The 19,630-nt window shown below is 43.4% G+C and overlaps 1 protein-coding gene across 6 annotated transcripts in view; it reads right to left on the bottom strand.

Annotated features, from left to right (window-relative positions):
* ap1b1 (adaptor related protein complex 1 subunit beta 1) overlaps positions 1 to 19,630 on the bottom strand; it is a 37,064-nt gene that overhangs the window by 5,955 nt on the left and 11,479 nt on the right. For all 6 annotated transcript variants that reach the window (XM_079515890.1, XM_079515889.1, XM_079515888.1 and 3 more), the window contains exons 12-21: positions 18,500 to 18,598; positions 10,884 to 11,143; positions 10,247 to 10,457; positions 7,913 to 7,942; positions 7,663 to 7,800; positions 7,431 to 7,576; positions 7,125 to 7,254; positions 1,957 to 2,041; positions 1,367 to 1,453; positions 523 to 677 (exon numbers count right to left, since the gene is read on the bottom strand). In XM_079515890.1, coding sequence (XP_079372016.1) covers positions 523 to 677; positions 1,367 to 1,453; positions 1,957 to 2,041; positions 7,125 to 7,254; positions 7,431 to 7,576; positions 7,663 to 7,800; positions 7,913 to 7,942; positions 10,247 to 10,457; positions 10,884 to 11,143; positions 18,500 to 18,598 — 1,341 coding nt within the window. The remainder of the gene's footprint in view (positions 1 to 522; positions 678 to 1,366; positions 1,454 to 1,956; positions 2,042 to 7,124; positions 7,255 to 7,430; positions 7,577 to 7,662; positions 7,801 to 7,912; positions 7,943 to 10,246; positions 10,458 to 10,883; positions 11,144 to 18,499; positions 18,599 to 19,630) is intronic.

Below are 19,630 nucleotides of genomic sequence, written 5' to 3' on the forward strand. Positions count from 1 at the left end.
ACAGTGTTACCTTATTTTTTGACAGACATCTATGCATTTGCATGTTATTACTTACCATTTGATAAACAAAAAATGATATTATGCTCAAGTAAATGAAACGATAATTCATATATATTTATATTATGCAAAACATCATGATTAGACAATTTCTGTTAGAACATTCAATGAGGGAAATGGAGCGAATTTGAGTGAGGGGAGTGGAATGCTATAAACCATTCAAAGGGGCAAGTGATTGACTACTATTATGATTGATTTGTTTACAAGAAAATATCTTAATCGGGCATGCAGGATACAGGTTTTATTCTCAAAAATGTCTCTACGCAGGAACAAAACTGAGTAGCACATTGAGACAACATACACTTCAAGGGACAAGACACAAACTTAACATGTCACCACACTACTCAAACCACAGTCTATGCAACCAACCACTCCCTCCCCCATCACTACTACTCATCACCATGCAGCCATGCCTGCACTAGTTTATAGTCATTCAATTGCCACTGCAAGGTTAATTATGCTCACCGTGTAATTTGGGTTTCCTGCCTGCACCTTCAGCTCAGCCAACACCCAGATGCCGTTGGAGAGCTTCATGGACTGGTACAGCATGTCCTGGCCGTCCACTGTACGTTTGGCGATAGTGAAGACATTGCTGCCCTGCAGTTTGTTTGAGGCGGCATCTACGAGAAGCAGAGAAAACAATACCAATGTAATACATCAGAGCTGTAATAGAAATACAGTTTTCATGTCCATCTCCTTTTCACCCCCCAGACTGGAAAAATGGTATTGGCTCCTTTCATTACTGTCCATGTTCTCAGAATAAATATTATCATTCTTCAACACACGCGCTGCTTGACTCGCTGACTTCTGTCATGGTCCGTGGCTCTGTGATGAAACTGACATTTCTGACACTGTACCTTGCCGGGTTCATAAATCATTCATTAAATTCAGCGGTGGTGGTCACTCCATCCAGGCTACCAGCATAGCAAAGGTATAGGCTCTAATTTGGAATCAACTACCCATCCTAAGCCTTTGTCACTGTGACAGAATGGGCTTCTAAATCCCTCTTTGTTCGCTTGGAGGAAACTCAATCTATTTGGGGGGTGGTTAGATGTCCATTAAGCCGTCATTAGTCATTTCACCTCCAGTACATATGGCACTCACGTTTAGTATATAGTGTAAAACCAAATGATCACAGGTAAACAGGTATGCTAGATGATGAGTTCTCATCAAATGCAAATTGTGTCATCAATACGGGTCAGGCACTGACACATGTAGCCATCTATTATGAAATGAAGAAAATACGAGTTGTGGAGGTACTGAATAATTTCCTTTGCGCCTGCACATTTCATATTTTCTACCTCCTCACCAGAGTTCAGATGACAGTCTTTGATGTGGAACTGGGACTCGTTATCATTAGGAATGTCTTTCCATGTGGCCAGGAACACCTGCCTCTCTGTGGAAGGGAGGGGGGGTGACAAAAAAAAGGCCGTTAGATGGATTAGAAAAATAGCACAAGTAAGACTATATGAGTGGACGGTTGAAGTAAAAGTAAATTGGTTGCTGAAAGTTAGGCTTCCTTGCCACGGTTTTGGTACCAGAGCATTAGTTTGCAGCCTCTGGCAGCCACCCTGCTGCTGGCCCCATCTGGAGAATCCATGGAGGGGGGCATCCACAGACACATTTCCCCCAGATTGCGTCAACCAGACCAAAGAGACCAAACAACTGGTTCAGTGGTGCCTCTGCCTTGTGAGCCCAGAGCAAGTGCGTGGCAACGACACGCAGGTGCTGCAGACACCATAACGTCTGCATCGCACGCACGTGCTATCATAATAAAGTGCACTCAGGTGGAAGGCAACTCAATAGACTGACGTAAGTGTTATGTGCTGACATCACAGGGTTTGACGCTTTTGAATGGAGAGAGAAACATAGAGGGTGGGGAGGGTCAAAGATACTCACCCATCTTTCCATCCTCCACAAACAACATGCTGATGGGATACTGGGCGCTAAAGTAGAATACGTCAATGTTGTTCTTAACAGCCACCTGTGAGATAGAGACATCCAGAGAATAGGAAAGGAGATATGAGTAGTTCCCTCTCAAGTGCAGTTTTAGCCATTCTAAGGGTAAATGCTGCATTTAGCGCCTTTATCCAAGGCGCTTTACATAGAATCCATTCACCCATTCACACACACACATTCATACACCGATGACAGAGGAAACCATGCAAGGCACCAACCTGCACATCGGGAGCAATTAGGGGTTCAGTGTCTTGCTCAAGGACACTTCGACACCAACTCTGGGGGAGCCCGGGTTCGAACTGGGAACCTTGCGGTTCCCATCCGGCCACTCTACCCCTGAGCCACCGCCACCCCTATCTCTACCCATAGAGTAAAGTCTGCAAGGTGAGGTCAAGGCTCTGTTATTTGTTTGTGCCAAAACTTGTGTGTACTTTATATGGGCTTATTTTACATAAGACAGCCCACCTCTAAAAATAGTGAGGCAATGAAATACAAGAATAACTTTTCTGGAAGCTCTGGGAGCAGTAACAATTTGAAGCAGCAGGTCATTATGGACCTGGCTGCTCAACAGAGCAGCTTTGAGTGAAGGACAGCAAGTTCAGACAGGCAGGTATGAAGCAAGAGAGTGGCTCCTGAATAATTCATGGGGTCATGTCACATCTAAGTCGTGGATGGGGTGACAGGCTGCCTGAATTGTGGAAACTGGAAAAGGGGCTAGACTATTAATTCTAACTTTCAGAACATGGGTGATTCGAGCTCAATGATAAAGGGGAGCAGAACTTGTTATAAGCTTGATGTTCAAGGATAAGGCCCACCACAGGGAAGTTGGGAACTGTGGCCCATTCCTGCTTTGACAAACTGGATGTGGTCATGTCGGCTAGCAAGGGTGGCATTCCATCCCTTTTGGACCAAAGGAAATACTGCCCTTCAGCTATGAGAACACCACATGTTTGGTGTACCTATAACTATTACTTGCATGCATTTTAGATTACTAGAGTGACAGTCACACCTACCTACGTCACACTGCCAATCCGACTTATATGTCGGCGTCATAGTGTTGGGAGCTTTGTCAGAGTACCCGTCGTAACAGGCTGTGTCCACTCGGCCTAAACTAAGATCTAGCCTAATTTGCACACTCCAGTTAAACTTTACCAGGGAATGCCACTTTAAACAATGATCTGGTAGTGTATACAGCAGTTGACTGTGGTGAAGAATACTTATTTCAGCAGTATAGTTGACCAGAAGCCAAGTCCAAGCCAAATACCACAGCTTTGGCATTCATATTAGAGCTTAATGTAATCTCTTCAGTTCATTTCATTTCATATTATTTTAAAAGTATGCTAACTACAGTTTAATTTCAATGGACTTCTATGGGCTGGCCTGCAGTATACCGTTCTAACGGATCAGAAGTGGGGCCCCTGTCTCATTTGGGGGCGTGATATTTGTAGTCCCCGTGTGGCTCTATGTGCTGCTCTCCAAATCGGTGCAATGAATGTCGTTTCTGGAGAAAACAAGGTTTTTCAACGGCAGACAGTAGGCGCTGTGATACTCGCGGTCGGGTTTTTTTCACCACCGACCGAGAGAACAACAACAACAACCGGTAAAGACACCACACACAGCATTTTGTCATTGTAACATCCGGTTACAGATATTTGGCTCTTCAAAATAAGGGTTGCGCACGATAAAACCTTGGCAATGCGCAATATAGATTAATTAATCCCGGCGGTCAAACGGTTAACACTTTATATGCCCCGCAATGTTTCAAAATAAAGGCGCTAGAGTACCCAGCAGATGAGGGAGATTTTACTCCCCCCAAAACCGGGAGGTGAAATGTTCCATTACTATCTCGCGCTAATAAGTCTGATCTCTCTTTAGAAGCGTTAATATTCCAAACGAGATGCATTCTGAAGTCAGAAATTAGGACAGAACATCGTCGTTCTGATCAAAAGAGAGAATTGCAATTCACTTCCATAAACCAGGAAGTGAATGGCAGCTAAACAGCTCCAGGACGGATGAGCAAGGCGTTGCCTGTCAAAAAATGGATTTTAGCGACCGCATTTTATACAATAAAGGACCTAAAGACGTGTCCACACGTCCTGGGCTGCCTACAGGTGTAATTATGAAGGCATGTGGACACATCTTAAAAGAAGGGTGACGAGCAGTGACTGACAATACATAAATGTCTGTGGGGAGGAAAACAGTTGGCATAAAAACTAAACTAAAATTGGGGAGAACAAGAGGTAAAAGGCACCAAAAGCAGAGCATTACATATAGTGTAGAGCAGAGTATTCAGTTGGGAAGACGTGAGCCAACTGTTGAACGCCCGGCCACAGTCTGTCATGCTTTGCCAACAGGCCACGTGATTCCCAACAGGCAGGCTCAGCAGGGCTCTAGATTAATCCATTGAGACCTGGAACGCATCCATGTCACGTTAGCGTTTAACCACATTAACCATTAACCCATTTTGGGGCGGGAACCCGTTTGTGTTTTAAACATTGTTATAATTTAGCTATTGAAAAATAGCAGATCTACAAGCTCATAGCGCGCCACCGAGTGGCGCGCTATGAACTTGTAGGTCTGCTATTTTTGAAAAATCGTTAAAATGTGCCTCAAATCTTTCCGAAAATTGTCATGATTTAGAAAACTTTTTTTTTATTAATTTCGACGTCAGGCCTGAATGGGTTAACTTTCCCACTGGTGGCACTGGTGTTTTCTCACTTGGTTGCACCAGCACACCTTTTTTACGGTGCGACTCTGCAGGACGGCTAGCAGTCTAGATTAGGATAGGCTCTGTTCGTCTGTCTGTATTTCCGGAGCTAATCTTGCAAACCACTGGATCAATCGGAGCCTTCTTGTGCAGACTGCCAGTAGTAGGCCACAGAAGATAACATATCTCCATATATGGGCATATCAGCATGCCCATACATGGGCATATACTGATGACATCAGGGATCTCCATATATGGGCATAAAAGGGACATTAAAGGACTAACAGCTAAGAATTAAATTCCCATTGACAATGGAGAATTTTACGTCATAATGTCTGAGCAAATAGTGTATTTTACGTCATGATGATGTACGACGGTAAGAGCGCCCCTCACTTCACACAGGTGTGATTTATATTGATAACGAGCACCTTATCAATCAGGTTTAACGAGCCGGGTTCTTATCAAGCCCACTACCGAGCGTCATTTTGTGGAAAGACGGAAGACAACAATACTTTCTGAAAAGAACCATTATCTTTTAGCAGGGCCTTCAAATACAGTACTTTTCTAACAGGCGGAAGGCAATTTACATTTTTACTTTTACAAAAAAAAAAGTGTATTTGTTTACCCGTGCAGCGCTGGTTGGCATGTATCAATACACTTTTAGACTGACATATTTGTGCCAGCATGGGTGATTAGATGTATTTCTTGATCGCCTCTTGTCTTGATTGTTTAAACATGTCATGGGCTGCTATGCTCGATAACAGGCTTGATAAGCCCAAAGCTTATTGATACTCAATAAGCTTGTTATCGGGTTTTCTCAGGTATCGAGCTCCATCCCTACTTTTGACAATGTTCATTAACACTTTGACTGCGTAATTAATCTTAATCCCCCCTTGACTGCAGGTGTTTTTCACCAACCTTTGAAGAATCACCCAATATTGTACGTCGTTCCATTCCATCCACAGGTGCCTTAAAATAGTGTGCACGACTGTCCTAGTGTCGGAAAATAATCCATGATCGATTGGTGAAAAAAGTCGTATCGCGCCACGTCGTCTCATAGAATCCATGGGGATTTTCCACCATTGCCCCCTACAGCCACGGGAAGGTTTTTTTTACGGAAAACGCATGATGTCTCATAAATTATCAAAAGCACCCTCCAGGCTCAATAAAACAAAAGTCGGGAAAGTGGGGTTTAGCAAGGAAAGACCAGTGGCGTACGTACAATAAGGCGAGGACAGGCGTCCGCCTGTCCAAATCCATTTTCTGCCTGGCCAAAATCCAGACCTGAGAACTATTAGTGGACAGCGGATTGGCCGTTGCGCGTATAGAGCGCGACACTCAATCACCCATTCGAATGCAAATGCATGCCTTTCAGCCTTTGTATCCTACTGTCTGGCAGGTATATCTCTTTGAAAACCTTTAGTGCTACCGATTGTGCGTGGAGGGACGACATTAATAAACACATCTTGCCTGCCCAAAATGTAATTCTTGCCTGCCCAAAATGTAATTCCTGGAAACGCCACTGGGAAAAACACAATCAATTATCTCGAGAAACTCGGGATCGGCAGTCTATGTGTTAAATCACCGTGCAAGCCTTCATTAAGATAAGCAAAACAGAACCAGTTAAAGATGACAACACAAGATGGGTGGTGCTGAGCCTTTAAAGTCAGGCCTGCAGCTAACGCAGGCCTTCAGGGGCCAGGGGAACAAAGCACCAATGTGATGTGTGTGACCACTAATGAATGTCCCCCCCTCCAGCATCTCTACTAGACCGTCCCTCATCTCCACTCTCCAGCTGCACAGGCCTCCCAGCCCAACCAGTCTACCCAGTCAACTGAATTAAAAAGGAGGCAATCACAAACATTCCAAAGGCTATCCATTTATTGCATTCTATCCTTTGTACTGTATATGCAGGATTCAACAGCACAGCAGCAGAACTGCTTATGTGGGCAAGCATAGAGCCGACTCATTACACATTGTATAACAAATACAAAACCTAATGTTCCAAATGTTCCATGAGGCACAGAAAGACACAGCATTTTTGTTTTTGGCCTGTACTTGTCACTTTGGGTATTCAACTTTAATGTGTGCCTGGTTGTGTGTACGCGTGATGTTTTATTCATAGCAGAAAATCTTTTCCAAGGTGCTCCTTACATCCAGCTGGAAACTGGCCGAAGTGTGGTGATAAAAGCAAACAAGATCTGTGGCACAGACAGACGGTCGGACAGATGGACAGACCAACCAGCATCGCCACAATTGGAGCTCTATGGCTAGGGCTGCTAAAAATGATTTGGCATCCAAAAGTGTACTGCTGTCAAAATTCTTTCCATTTGAACACTTGGATTCACGTGGATATAAAGCAAAAATCTAGAAACTAAACGTGATACTGTAAGGAGGTTACCTGCAGATTATTAAGGGGTTCCATCTTCATGACAGGCCCCACAGTGTTGAGGGGGAGAGAGACCTCAATGGTTTGATTCGGGCTGAGGGGTGTGAGAACCTGGAGTGGACCAGCTGGGGCCATACCAAAGCTACAGATGGGGAAAAAAAGGGAGAGACTTGGAACTATGTACAAACATGCCAAGAGTCTAAAAGATATAACAAAACACAATGATCACATTTTGAATATGCATCTCCGTCTTAAAAGCTATAATATGACACAGATGCGTCCTCAGGTCTAAATGGGTTAAAATGGCACCTTCTGTACCTGTTTCTGTTGAACTGAACTGCAAAGTCAGTCATGACGCTCATAGCCTTGTTAGTGAAGGTCATCTCCATTTGAATGACCCCAGCGCGACGGGCAAAAGTACCAGAGATCTCTAGTCCTTTGGCCTTCATGGCTGGCAGCCACACCTGAACAATGGTAATGATGTTAGGCTTTGACAGGTCTTTGCATCTACAGACTTCTATGCATGTAGTGGTTTTACATGGAGACTCACTGTTTTAGGAGGGACGTAGTTTCCAATTGGCATTCCAACTCCTCCCCCAAGGTCAAACAGGTCACCGAATCCCCCAGCAACAGGGGCGTTGAGAGAGGCTGGCATTACAGCTGGAGGTGCCCCAAACCCAGCCCCCATCTGTGGGACCATAGAGCAACATTATCACACCACGCATGTCTAAACGTGCAAATGCAACTTGTAACTACAAGATGAATGTCTGAAAATAAATAAACAGAAAAGACATACTTACAGCAGCACTTCCTCCAATGTCACCACTAAGCTATGGGGAAAAAAAGCAAAGCAATTTAGGTTATTTATTACTGCAAGATAAAACAATATGTTGGGAAGTTTGGAGACTGATGGGCGGAAAGGATGGGTGTTTTCATGATTGACAGCTACCAGGTACAGACTGATGGGAGGAAAGGATGGGTGTTTTCATGATTGACAGCTACCAGGTACAGACTGATGGGAGGAAAGGATGGGTGTTTTCATGATTGACAGCTACCAGGTACAGACTGATGGGAGGAAAAGAAATGGGTGTTTTAATGCGTAAAGACAGCTACCGGGTAATAACTAGCGGAAGGATAGCATACAGGCGTTACAATATTATACCGTAAATCCTCTAATAGTGACCTCTATTCAATTAAAAGCCGGCATGTTAATGTATTAATGCCTAGGGGCAGTTATAGGCTAGTCTTCTAATACAAGTCATGAGGGTGGTGTTTACTATGATACCCATGACTCGCCCCCGTCTTTATTCTTCCGTATATGGAACACATGATAACGTCACACGCGTGGCCGTTGGAACCGGACTGGTCCCCCGGAGCCCGGAGGTGACCGTGGTGCTCCGACGAAAAGTGTGTTTTTCCAGGCTCGTAGATCTGTGCGCTTGGGCTAAAAACAGCAATTGCTCCGGAATAGTGCGTCGACTGCGGGCACTACGGATCCGGGCTGGCGGGGTGCACACGTTGGTGCCAGGGTCGGCAATCGCTCCCCCAGCAAACCACGGCCGGACAGGTCTGACAGCGTTCCCCTTCGGCCGCCCTGGAGGTTCTGCTCGAAGTGACAGTGAGTGATCACCTGTAACTGCACTGTTTAATATTTCATACAGTACTTGGTTTCAATAAATGAACCCAGTACATTGACACAAAATGTGGTATTATTCATTCTGATCCGTTTGAAAAATTGGAATATAGGCCTCTCATATATGCCTCATTTCAATAAAAGCTGGCTACAGTTGAAATAAATAAAAACCCAGGTCACTATTACAAGATTTATGGTAGATTATCTATTAAATTTGATTTATTTTTCACTGTACTCTTGTTTAATGTCAGAGCCATCTCCTGATATATAAGGCTAAGGGTGTGTTCAAATGCTACCCATCAAGAGCCAAGGAAATCACCACATGAGAGCAGCACTGTAAAGGTCTACAGCAGTGAGTTGTCAAAGTATTACCAGAGAAAGAGACGGTAGAATATAGAACAGAAAGAGAAATAATGTTTAGAATGGAAAAACGTGTAAAGATGGCAGCATCCATCAACAAAAAAAACTGTACCTTTGTCTGCATATAACTTTCAATTTGATGATGACTTAAGGAGACAAGAGTCTTGCCTTGTTAGTCAGAATGTACTGCACGGGGGCATTTCCAGAATGGTATCCCTGTGACCCAACTTTGCTATTACTAAAACTACTAAAAAGTGACAAAAGTCAAAGAGTACAGTGAACTAATGTGCAAAAGACCAACAACACTAAATACAAACAAAACTACATTAAAAAGGCATGTCTGGTGAACTACAGCAGACGGGTTGACTGCTGGAAACGATGACATCGCAACAGTACAGTGGAGCAAGGGGGGAATCTACAGTTTGCCGCTGGCCTTTGCTGGTCTACCATCCCCCTGAACCAACCTCAGTGGGGCTGTACTCTGGGGACGATGAGGGCTGGGGAGAGAGCTGAGGTGAGTTAGGAGTGTCCGTCCCCAGGGGACTGTGTGGCTGATGGAAGACATGAAACACACCAAGAGTCCAATGATAAGAAAAGTAAAGGGGACTCTGCGGTACGGGAGACATATCTGCGCAATAGATCAGGATGATAAAGAGTGATGAACAGCTAGGGATGCAGCAGATATGTACAAATGACAGATGCATGAGAATTAAGACAACAAAATGGTACAAGTGAGGGGATACAGTTAATTATAGAACACAAGCATAGGAAACCAATAATGAAAAACAACACTAAGCTAGAGTAAGGGTCTATGCACTGATATGGTGTGACATGACATGACATGACATGACACAGACAGTTATTTCTCCCTCTGAGTAATTACCGCATCAGTCTCATCCCCCATCTGCAGGTGTAGCATAGAGCAAAGAGGAAAATACAAAGGGGTTAAAAGAAAAAAAACAGGAATGGACACACACACACAGTATCCAACTTTCCTTGGCTGTATTGTTGCAGACCTCCTCCAAAAACAATAAAGTATAGACTATCTACTAATAATCTAACAACGAAAACTCATTGGTACTCCAGACATCAGATATTATGGGTAGAGACAGGCATGGAGGCAGTGCAGAGTAACACTTACCAGACTGTCTAGCCCTCCTCCCAGAAGGTCCATGGACCCCAACTGCATGCCAGAGGCAGGAGGTGGCGGTCCAGTGGTGGTGGTGACAGAAGGTGCCAAGTCCAGGTTGAGCAGGTCTCCCAAGAGGTCTCCCTGGGATGGGATGACAGCAGGGGGTGGCTCGGAGACACCAGCTGCAGAACCTGGGTCCGGGCTCTCTGCACTCTCCCCACTAGAGGGCAGAGAACATAAGAAGATTTTTTTGTCACCCAATACAATTAGATTGGAATTCTCAGTGCCATGCTTGATTATAACAATTTCAAATCTACAGTAAACTTGATTTATTAAATGTAGTATATTCTCAATATTGTAAAGCACTTGGAACTACATGCTAAGCAAGGAACTATACAAATACATTTTAGTAGTGGTTTGTTTATTTGACTCAACTGTCTCCAGAGGAAAAATAATAAAATCAACTGTATACAAGGACCAGTGCATTCTAGTTGAAGTTAGGAAAGAAATCGGTTACATTCCTGTGGCTGGGGTACTATGACCCAGCGAAAACACAACAAGTCAAGTAGCTAGGTCCACTTGAGTGAATATTCCCTTGAATGGCTGAGGTATTGGGGAAAAAAGGAACATAATGTGCATGACTCACGATCCAGTACGGGCAGGGAGTCTCTTGTGCACCACACCACGGCTGCCCTCCACAAAGGCACTGGGGGGCTTGTGGTACACAGAGGCCAGCGTACCAATGTGGCAGATGAGCTCCTCCAGCAACGTGGGCTCGATCAGGTCAGTTTCCTCAGAGATCAGAGGCTTCTCGGCCAGAACCACCTCCTTGGCGGCTACAGGATCCGTTGATAGAAGACGCCAGTAGATGTAGCCACGATCTCTCAGGTCTGGGTTGTCAGAGTCCTGGATATATGACAAAATATTTATGTAATGTAGTAGGTATAATAAATTAACTTTAGCCTCTTTTCTTAGTCCTGACAGCCTGAACAAGATGTTAAGATATAATACAAAAAAAAAAGGCTCATCCTATATTAAAATGGATTAATGGAAGGGTCTGCAGGTGGACCCATGACTCAGATAATCACATATACAGGCCGGCCTGCGGCTCATACATAACCCCATATATGCATACAGTGGTTGACACTAACGATTGCCCGGGGCAAGTAAAAAAAATGGTCGGGCAGGTGAGGGTTTCTACAGAGTTGCCTGAACGGGCAGGTGTGCATTTTGAGTGGGGATACAACAGTCTTTACTTTGCTATAATGACAACACGTCTTGAACATGATCAGAGCGCAGCGCGTCTCCCCCTCTCTTTATCAATCTCTCTCGTCTCTCCACACACACACACACACACACACACACACACACACACACACACACACACACACACACACACACACACACACAGTCAAGTGGCTGCTACATGTGCTCCGCGAAAACAGCTGATCTGCGAGCTCATCACCAGGTTGCAAAATGAGCCATGAGTTTTCTCAAGCCCCCAAAACATGGTATTTGTGAGCACCTGTACGACTGTCCATATCTTTGGTCGTATGACCAAAAATGTCTGTGAGCTTGCTGGCAGGCAGCTAAGACGACAGTGTAGCTTGCTCGTTAGCTGTCACTCGTTCATTAATTTGTTCCACTTGTGTACTCTCAGAAGCGCATTGAAGTGGGCAGAACCTCCGTGACCGTTTTGCTTAACTCATTCCATGCCATGGGACGCCTTTGGACACCTCCCCTTTAACAATGATCAGAGTTCAGTGCTGTTTGGCAATATGTGATGCTAGAGAGCATGCTAATATATTATGGCTGCTAAGAACGGTTCCCCCTATCAGCTATCATGCTGTTGTAATTGTGCGCATAGTGCATACTGTCCTACACTGTGTGTGTGTGTGTGCGCACACACACAGACAGTGGTTCTCAAAGTGGGAGTTCCAGCCTCTCCAGCTAAATTATAGATAGTTAGGAAGTAAACCAGGTGGACCTATATTAGTCCGTGAGCCAGGGGGGGTTGGTCTGTACCATCTGGCTGAATAAGGCTCATAGTGATTTTTGTGAAGGTATACATGTCTAGAGTTAGAAAATATGTGATAGCATTGCACCCGTGGTAGCTTTATGAGTGCTATCATGCATTTTATTTTATAACACTAGGCGAAAATTGCATGGATCAATATGGAAAAAAAAATAGTAATACACCCCCCAAAAATGATAGAAAAGGTTTTTCCAATTGGTTCTGGTACCTCTAGGCATGCTTAAGAATATACAGAAAATATAGGAAAATATATGTTCTGGAAAGGCGTCATTTTCAAGATGGCGTCCAATATGGCTGCCAGGAGCTTAAAATGGCTATAACTAATACTAATTAATCATTATTTGGGGGTTTAGGACTAAAGGAATGTGGCTGAATCAGTGAAAGTGATCAGTTAATTATAGGGATGTGCCGATGAGACATTTTGGCCGATATCGATATCCGATATAATTAATTGCTGTTATGGCCGATAACCAATATTACCAATGTCGATCTCATTCTGTATTGAAAGATTATAATTTTGTCTATTCTGAAAAATACATGTAACAGGGTGTCTGCACTGCAGGCTTAGGCAAGTCACATCTAACTTAAATACCTTTATAATATTGTGAGCTTGTAGATCTGTTCAAACTGTTACTTTGGGCTTGTTTATCTGTAAAGACAGACCGATTCATTAATTTCATTATTTTCATTTTTTTTATTTATTGTTTTTATGTTATTTATGTTAAAATATAAATGAGAAAAGACAAAGGAAATAAACGTCCAATAATAATAATAATAATGATCTTTCATAATCCTTAACTTATGTTTATGTTCGAAAGTCGGGCAGATACTGGCACTGAGGAGTATATTGGAAGGGGTATGGGAGCGCAACCTGTCAGCGGTGATCACATTCATTGACTTCCAAAAGGCTTTCGACACCATCCACCGGGGGAAACTCATGAGTATTCTACGTGCCTACGGAGTTCTAGAAAAGTTGGTCCAGATGATAGAGTCAAGCTACAGCCAGACTCGAGCCAAGGTCCAAGTTCGGCCTCAAGCTCAATACCAAGAAAACAAAGGTAATGACAGTCAACACAGAGGACAAAACCATTGCCACTGCAGACGGGACGGTGCTCGAGCGAGTCGAGGACTTCAAGTACCTTGGGGCCTGGACTGCCTCAACTGAAAAGGATCTGAAGGTTCGGAGAGCACTTGCCTGGAAAGCCTTGCACGGGATGAGGAGAGTGTGGAAATCAGACATGGGAGAAGACCTTAAGAGGCGGCTGTTCATAGATACTGTCGAGACATGGACCCTCACAGTACAACAGGAAAAATCCCTGGATGGAGTCTACACAAGAATGCTACGAATGGCACTAGGTGTCACATCAGAAATGTGGACCTCTTCTATGGGGACCTACCACGGGTCACGGACAAAGTCAGAGAGAGAAGGATGAGGCTGGCAGGGCACTGCGTCAGGTACCCAGAACTTGAGGCAAGTAAATTGACTATGGGAGCCAAACCCAGGGCAAAGCCAAGGGGGGGAAAGAAGCGTACCACCTATGTAGACGTGCTGCAGCGCGACAGCTTGGCTAACAACACTGCAGAGCTCAATAACCTGATGTTGGATAGGACATTGTGGAGGGCAGCGATCCAGGAATCCCGAGTTGGTGTTGGCTAGACCTCACTCTCGCAGTTACTATGTTCAAAAAAGGAGTAGGGAAAAGTTTATTGAAAAACGTAATCGGTCTGATTAATCAAACCGATGCCGATTAATCTAAAAACAACTCAAATCGTCCGATACCGATGTGTTTGCCGATTAATCTCCCATCACTAGTTAATTATGTATTGCCAAATCCAAAATGGTGTCCATACCACACCCAAAGTGATGTTCTATTGTACTGCATTATGTAAAAACAATACAATTACAAAATGAACAGAATAACTGTCACATAAAATCAATTTCTTATAAGTAGGTCAATCTTATGTGCTAAAGGTCAGGTCTGTCTCATAAGCAGGTGTGTCCAAGCATGCAGCAGATACAGTATGGTCACTGGTTGACATGCACAGTATTCACCTTACCATTGATATGCAGCTGTTTGTTGTTGTAACCTACAGCAGGGGTATTCAACTAGATTGAACTGTAGAATGATGGTGTGTGGGGGGCCGCACAGCGTGCACGCTTTACTGAAAATGTGGGGGTTCTCAAAATGCATTTGTGCTCAAACACAAAGATGTATACATTTGTGCACAGTAATGAGCAGGATAATATGACTATACAGCTATATGTTACCATAGAATAGATGTAGACCTATTTGACAGTGCATAAACATAATTGCCTTGACATTAACGACCTTCAATGGGACAGTCCTGTGCAACCTCATATCCATGTGCAAAGGCAAGATCAGAGCACAAAATACTTTGCTGGCAGGGAACTTCCCAGACTACCCTGATGTGCTGGGTGAGTTGGGTGTCACAATGTAACAATCTGTTGCTGCTGTTGTACCACGACAGTTGTACTCATATACAAGTGGAATGTGGCAGACCACCAAGCTCAATTTGAAAGTTCAGGTGATGTCACACAATTTGGATGGGAGATCCACATTTTGCTAAGGGTGACCTGACACCTGATGAGATGTTGAAGCTACAAATGAGAAGTGATGTTGATAATAAAGAGACGATGAGGTAGATCAGGATTTGGGTAAGATATTGCTGCCAATCAGGAGGGCTAGGGGGATGTGGTGGGTTGATTTTATGTTCCTGATTATGAGTTGAAGCTTACAGATATTGAATGTAGTTGCAAAAGATAAATATTATCATATTTTCTTATGCTATTATTACAAATGTATAAGTATAAGTTGTTATAGAAATAGAAATAGAAATAGTTGTTTCTGTTTCATTGACCAGACCTTTAACATGTGAGATTGACCTGATATAAAGGCCTTTTTTGATTATGCCAATTACCAAAGTTTGGGCAACCAAGCTAAAATTGTCCCCAAATACAAATCAACAACAAAAACGTAATATGAAACAGCATTATTAGGTTTGGTATTGAACAGATAGAAGTGTCAAATGGACTAAAAGGTGATGTAATGGTGAAAGGAAAGTTATCTTATGCATTACTTACACTGTACACTTACACTATATTTAGTGTATTGAATTTCATAAAACATTTCATTAGAATTTATGTTCTAAGATGGTTTTAAATATTTACAGTTATTTACAGAGGGAACCTTTGTGCTGCATCTTTCATGAAAACAGAAGTACGTCTCATGTAATATATAGTCCCTATATGTTGTCTCTCCTGTAATAGATAACATTTCTAGATGTGCTAATTTTAACAACTTTTCAGAGAAATATATAGTCTGAGCTGTATCCCAACCATTCTTCAAAGATATATGATCAATAATAGGAGAGAACCATCAGTTTGAAGTAGAATGCTCCATTCGGATTTTGAAAATTGAGTTTTGGCATGTGGTTATAAATGGAGTGATAACACACAGAAAGCTACCACAGATGCAATGCTATCACATTTTTCCTAGCACTAGGGATGTATACCTTCCCAAAAATCACTATTAGACTTATTCACCCCATCGGTACAGATGACCCCAGATTTGGGGTCCTGGCTCACGGCCTATATAAGGGTCTGTAACAGAATGGAACACAAATGGAACCTTATGGACTCTGAGTTAAATTGACATTGATTTTACAAGTGTGTGGGTAATGTGTAAATGTTGGGGTCCTTGCCAATTGCCATGGCAAGTTTCCCTACCATGCAAATGCACGGTAGGGCTACTTTCATGTTATAGTGCTGTTTTTATTCATTAAAAAAAATGAATGGTGCACCTACATTTTTTAACTGGTAGCACCAGTGCTACCAAGTAGAAAAGTTAATTTTGAGCCCTGATTTACATGACTTGATTGTTTACTGTATTCCTGTGACTTAAACAAAACAGTTTTCAAATGGGAAAGGAAACGTTTCAAGCAAGCAGTAGAAAGTAGGGATGTGCCGATATTTCGCCAGATATCGATATCCGATATTATGAATTGCTGTTATGGCCGATAACCGATATTACCGCTGTCTATATGATCTCATTGTGTATTGAAAAAATATAATAATTTTGTCCATTCTGAAAAATACATGTAACAGGGTATCTGCACTGCAGGCTTAGGCAAGTCAGATTTAACTTAAATACCTTTATATTTAATATTGTGAGCTTGTAGATCTGTTCAAGCTGTTACTTTGGGCTCGTTTATCTGTAAAGACAGACCGACTAATCGGACCGATTCATTAATTGGTCGGATTGATTAAATCGAACCGATGCCGAATTATCTAAAAACAACTCAAATCGGCCGATACCGATGTGTTGGCCAATTAATCTCCCATCACTAGTAGAAAGTTAAAAATAAGTTAAAATGAACGGTAATTCAATTTCTGCAATATTTTTGGGGGGCAAGTGGCCATGACCCGACGGGCAAGTGCCTCTGAGACCTTAGTGTCAACCCCTGGAATATATGGGCATAAGGCACAAGGAATGACAGATACAGAGATCTACGGAGCCCTCGAGTGGCCAATACATTTTAATTATTAACTTGAGTGCCAAGTTACTAGCTTGAGCACTCAAGTTAGTAAGTTTCTAACTTGAGCGATCAAGCTCAGGTCCGTGGCATGTGGGAGACGATTCCTCTCTCGGCTAGATCTCTCTATATGGGCATATCGGTTGGATTGGCAGGGCGACGTAGGTGTGAGTGCCGCGAAGGCTCCGAACTGTAGATGTGATGTCCGCCCGGCTCGAACATCTAGTGTGATTTTTTTTCCATCAAATTTACATCAACCATTTACAAAATGCCAAAGCCACATATTCACATTCTCATAACTGCCAGACCATGAAGGCACTGGCAGAACTGGCTAGCAATGTTGAAACCAACAATGCCAGTTACTTGTTCTGTGTTCTTGATGTAATTGCCAATGGCTGGGTTTCCCAAAGAAATGTTGTGTTGCACGTAGCTTGAACACACCCCTCTAGGCCACACACAGAAGCCTGTGTGCGGCCTAATTGGTTGCATGGCAGCCAATCAGACACAATGTCCTTTTTTGGGAAACACTGTCAAACACAACATAGAAATAGACAACCTAGACTAGAGCACAGCCATACCCGTCCTCATCTCCGAGCGCCATCCCTACTTATAAGGTAGGGAAATGATGTAGAAGGCATTGCTAAATTGATCAATCACAGGAAAACACTGGAAAACATCTTGATACAACACATATTCATTAACCCATTTAGACCGACCGGCGTGTGGGAACGTCATAACCAATTCAACCGACGGGTTGCTAGGACGTGTACACACGTCCTAGGACGTGTACACACGTCCTAGCACATTTTCATTCGAGAAAGATATTCTGAATTTTTCTTTGGAGTTGGCCTCTCCTGCACCATACTCTTTTGCGCGTTGTCGTTCACTTCCCTGTTTACCGTTCACAAAGAAAGGCTCAGCGCGCGTAATCTAAGGAGCTCTCCGTGGTTTTGACCAGATGGATATACTAAGCTCTTCATTTCTGGCTTCAACATGCCTCTCGTTCAAAATATGAAGCGAGCGATCATCAGCGACTTATCGACTTATCGGGAGCGGGGGGGGGCCTTAAGCGGCCATATCTTCCCGGCACCTCGAGCTTCTATTTTGAAAGAAATCACTTCTCTACTCATATTTACAAGACTGAAATGTGAGACACTGTCACAGCAGTATCAGCAGTGACAGCAATGTCCCAGTATTTAGCATGCCTTTTCATCTCTATATACACACGCAGGATCAGAACAAATTTCCTGTAATAGGTGTCACGTCTCAATATAACTTAAGTTGTCAGAGAAAGAGAGACAACCAGGTGCTCACCGCAAATGTATAGTCAATATAATAAAGTTAAAAAGGTGCTCCTGGATCAGATGGATACAAAACAAAAGACGATGGGCCTTTGCTGCATCATCCGCCATCTCTCACCATTTCCTGTCAGCCTGGATGTACTCTTTTTCTCTTTATTATAATTATATATTTTTAATCAGATAGTTAAGTTGTAATGGTTTATTCAAAGGATATTATGGGGCTTAGGTCTGATTATCATATGCTATAGTCCTTTAGCTCCTTATTAGATAGTGTCAAATATGTTTGAACAGAAATGGTGTCTGATGCATAATTTAGGTTTGTGTGTGTGTGTGTGTGTGTGTGTGTGTGTGTGTGTGTGTGTGTGTTCTCACCTGCGTGGCTAGGCTGAGCACCTGCTGCACCAGTTCCTGGGTCTCAGTGGGTTTCTTCAGGAACAGTTTGACTATAGCAGTCAGCAGTTGCAACTGCACCTGGAGAACCCGGCAGAAAATACATCACACATTTGAGTATACTGAAAATAATATGTTTCTGTTTTTTTCCCCCCCTCGCTCTTACAAAAAGGGGTACCCGGATTGAAAGGTATAACTACAAATAGGCGTTCCAGGTCTAAATTAGTTAATTTGAGCACTACTTATATTACAGGGCGTCCGCTCATCCCAACAAGATGTGGCAGGATAGCTTATGGCTTTACAAAACAATTGCAATAAGCAATTGTCAATTATATGGGTTTTTGTTTTATTTAGGGTTCAGTATATTCAACATAAGCTATTTGCAGTGCATCCGTCTAGTACTGTTGTGTACTACTTCATTCCCCCAGGCATGGTGCGCACTCTGCCTACGACATTCAGCAGTACTTTTTCTTCTTTTTACCAGATCTGAATAGCATCAATGTACAGTACTTGTCCTGCTGCGATGGCCTTAGCCCGTTAGTGCTTGGGAAAAGTCAGGTGGAAACGATCCCATTAATTAGCCATTTGCACTCCAAAAGATTTAGACCTGAGGACGATTCTACAAAAACCTATGTTTCTATGTCATTCGATCTACAAGATCATAGCGCTATGAGCTTGTAGATCTGCTATTTTTCAATAGCTAAAGTAGAACATAATGCTTAAAACACCAAAAAGGGTTCCCGCCCAAAATGGGTTAAGTGCACAGGCCAACTAACCTGACTCCACCAGATGGGGCAGCAGAGAGTACACTGGGTTCCCCCCTCCTGCTCCCATCTGGGAACTCTCAGTGTTTCCACACCTTAGCGGAAAACGGCCGACAGCTGCGGACAGAAGAAGCTGTCCGCAGCTTCTTTTCCGAGTTTTTAGACAGCTGGTGGATGTAAAAGAAGCTCCACCTCCGCGGCTGACTGCCGCGACGGACAGATTCCCGGAAACGCTCTCCTCTGCGGCAGTCAGCCGCGGAGGTGGAGGTTAATTTCCATCCACCAGCTGTCTGAAAACCCGGAAAAGAAGCGTGGCAGCACCTTCAGGCAGACTCGATGCTCCGGCCAC

This window comes from Electrona antarctica (assembly GCF_951216825.1).
Source record: "Electrona antarctica genome assembly, chromosome: 12".
NCBI classification, from domain to species: Eukaryota; Metazoa; Chordata; class Actinopteri; order Myctophiformes; family Myctophidae; genus Electrona; species Electrona antarctica.